The sequence below is a fragment of the Neoarius graeffei genome, chromosome 12 (genome assembly GCF_027579695.1).
Source record: "Neoarius graeffei isolate fNeoGra1 chromosome 12, fNeoGra1.pri, whole genome shotgun sequence".
Lineage (NCBI taxonomy): Eukaryota > Metazoa > Chordata > Actinopteri > Siluriformes > Ariidae > Neoarius > Neoarius graeffei.
Window position 1 is genome coordinate 54,380,932 of NC_083580.1, and position 3,206 is coordinate 54,384,137.

General features: G+C 39.0%; 1 protein-coding gene across 1 annotated transcript; it reads left to right on the forward strand.

Moving 5' to 3' along the window:
* Positions 1-661: 661 nt before the first annotated feature.
* On the forward strand, positions 662-1,618 carry LOC132894763 (odorant receptor 131-2-like). The gene has a single exon (XM_060934881.1). The coding sequence runs from the start codon at positions 662-664 to the stop codon at positions 1,616-1,618; it is 957 nt and encodes a 318-aa protein (XP_060790864.1).
* The last annotated feature ends 1,588 nt before the right edge of the window (positions 1,619-3,206 follow it).

Here is a 3,206-nt window from a genome sequence, read left to right on the forward strand (position 1 = left end):
AGGTGTATAGGTGTTCCTAATAAAGTGACCAGTGAGTTTATATTAATGTATGAATGAATGCAACAGTGGATTTAACTGATGAGTCAAAACATTCATTAAAAATATAATTTCTATTTCAGAAAAGACCATTAATAATCTCTTCTACTTTAATGAGTTAAGGGACAATGCTTATTGACACAGACGTTATTGACACAGAGCTTAACACTCTCAAGGCTCGCTGATGTAACAGAGATGTAGTATATTTAAATAGTGGCATTTATCAACCAGAGACTGAGCAGAGGTCTGAGTCCTTCAGGTGTAAAGCTTACTATACTGTAGGTGGCGTCTACATTTGCAGTACTGACAGTTTTATACTTTAACATATTTAACTGCTGATATTATATACTTTTAGGCTTTCTAATTGTATTTATATTGTTACATAAAGCATGATTAATTGATTCCTTTGCATGCATATTTGATATGCTGAGACTGAAAGTGCTGAAAAGATACAAAATGTTTTGAACCTACATTTTATTTCCCTGGAAGCAACTTTCAAGAAAAAAAATGAATGACTCCAGTATATGTTGTCATACTGTACATATTTGTAAAACATTCAGTGTTTGTATAATTGGATCGAACTCTGATTTCTCCCTTACTTTCTGCAGGACTACTGATGGCCAACATGTCTGGGACTTTGACTGGTGTTGATATGCAGACCATGAGACTGCCTTTTACAAGTGAGAGGATCTTCAGGATATTCGTTGTGCTATTCACACAGTTCCTCTTCATTTATGTTAACATTCTGATGCTGTTCACGCTGAGCACCAAAGCCATCTTCCGTGAGACACCACGCTACATACTCTTTGCCCACATGCTCCTGAATGACACCATTCACCTGGTGTTTGCCATGGTGCTCTACACATTTAGTTACTTCTACTTTGTGATGTTGCGTGCTGTCTGTGCCTTCCTCGTGTTGGTGTCTACATCGACATTTGTCAATGCGCCACTAAACCTGGCAGTCATGTCCTTGGAGAGGTACACAGCCATCTGCTTCCCTTTGCGGCACAGTGAGTTGGCTACACCAGCACGCGCAAGTGTGGCCGTGGCTCTGGTATGGGTTTTGGGCATCATTGATGTGCTAGTTGATGTGTGTGCTCTCTTTCTCCTCGCAGAGCCATCCTTCTACTTGTCTCCTACAATGTGTAACATCACACAGCTCATGGTGGCACCCTGGCAGCAGGGCAGAAGTGTGATATTCAAAATCCTGCTCTTTGTCACAGTGGCCATTGTGTTGCTCTACACGTATGTGGCCATCCTGCGGCAGGCCTGTGCTGCCTCCTCTGACACCACTTCTGCCCATAAGGCCTTGCATACTGTAGTACTGCATGCGCTGCAGCTTGGCCTCTCACTCATGTCCTTTCTCTATGAGTATATAGAGTTCCTTCTGGGAAGCCTGCCACTTACTGTATACACACATCTGCATTTCCTCAACTTCTTCATAGTGCTGATCCTGCCACGCTGCCTCAGCTCACTGATTTATGGCCTGAGGGATGAGACCTTCAGGCCATTGTTCAAACAGAATTTCCTCTACTGTTGTAAAAACAAAATTGCCCTTATAGATGCTTTTACAAAACACTAATCATGAGACAAGGACAGTATGATTTGTTTCTGCTTGTATATGAATAATCTTGTACATGTATTTCTGTATATACAAACACAAATGTGGCATGTTAAGTCTCAAAAATATTTGTATGGAGTTCATGGGTATTACATGTCTTATGGGGTGTTTGTGATCTTGATAAGCTACAGAGTCTAATAATTTTATCTAACCTTAGAAAAAATGCTGTCATGTAAAAAAGAAAAATCTTTTCTTTGTGTAAAAAAATCATCAACCATTTCAAATGTGAGATTTGCTAAAGAAATGTCAAAACTCTCACTGAATTTTTTTTTTTCTGGCCATCAGAAATAAATACAGCCACTGTGTGTGAAATGGATGTGATCCATACACAAATGTGAACACGAAAGGAATACATGCACTTATAATGCACTATGCTTTCTTGCTTACTTGGTGTTTCTTCTTTTGTGGGTATGTGGGTATCTTGTGTCACCAAAGAGACAATTTTTTTAACTTTATTATTTTATTTATTTTCATTGATACATAGAGCAAGAAACAGAAAGAAAAAAAGAGGGGGAAAAGCACACAAAAAACATGCAGCATAATGGAACAAAACAGTTGGTCACTTATAGATCCATGCAAGCATTATTTTGATAAAGATACATGTCAATTCATGTGATAACAGATCAGCAATCACCTCGTAAGGTCACAAACACAATCCATTTTTCCCAGAATTGCAAGAATTTATCAGTCCAATGATTTGGTGAAAAAGTAATTCTTTCCATACAGTACTTTGAATATTTGTTACAACATCTATCCAGTCAGTCTCTGTTTGAGTTTCAATCTGCAACCATTGTCAAAGAGACAATTTAATACGGTTTCACTCACTTTCATACCTGAAATCCTCATCACTTAAAAGAAATAATTTAAAACTTCTAAATTTGTATCTTTTCATATGGTTCCGCTTGGGACTGAGTTAACCTTTATACCCCTTCTCATGACTTTATTTGTCTGAACTCAAATGGAATCCAACCACCCTTGCTCATTTTAATTCATACAACTTTTTTCTTAAACAAATTAACTTAAGTAAATTTCTTATATGAAAAGTGATTGCAACTAATAGACAGTCTTTACATACATAATTTTGTTGTATGGGATTGGTATGAATTTGACTGATTAATAAATGTAGTTAATAAATATGCAATCTTGAACTCATCTCATTATCTCTAGCCACTTTATCCTGTTCTACAGGGTCGCAGGTAAGCTGGAGCCTATCCCAGCTGACTATGGGTGAGAGGCGGGGTACACCCTGGACAAGTTGCCAGGTCATCACAGGGCTGACACATAGACACAGACAACCATTCACACTCACATTCACACCTACGGTCAATTTAGAGTCACCAGTTAACCTAACCTGCATGTCTTTGGACTGTGGGGGAAACCCACGAGGACACGGGGAGAACATGCAAACTCTGCACAGAAAGGCCCTCGTCAGCCACAGGGCTCGAACCCGGACCTTCTTGCTGTGAGGCGACAGCGCTAACCACTACATCACCCTGCCGCCCCAATTTTGAACTAAATAAATATATTTATTGTGTCCTCCATGATTATT

Bases quoted from the DNA above. Each gene is read 5' to 3' on its own strand.
- LOC132894763 (XM_060934881.1), top strand. From the start codon at position 662: ATGTCTGGGACTTTGACTGGTGTTGATATGCAGACCATGAGACTGCCT.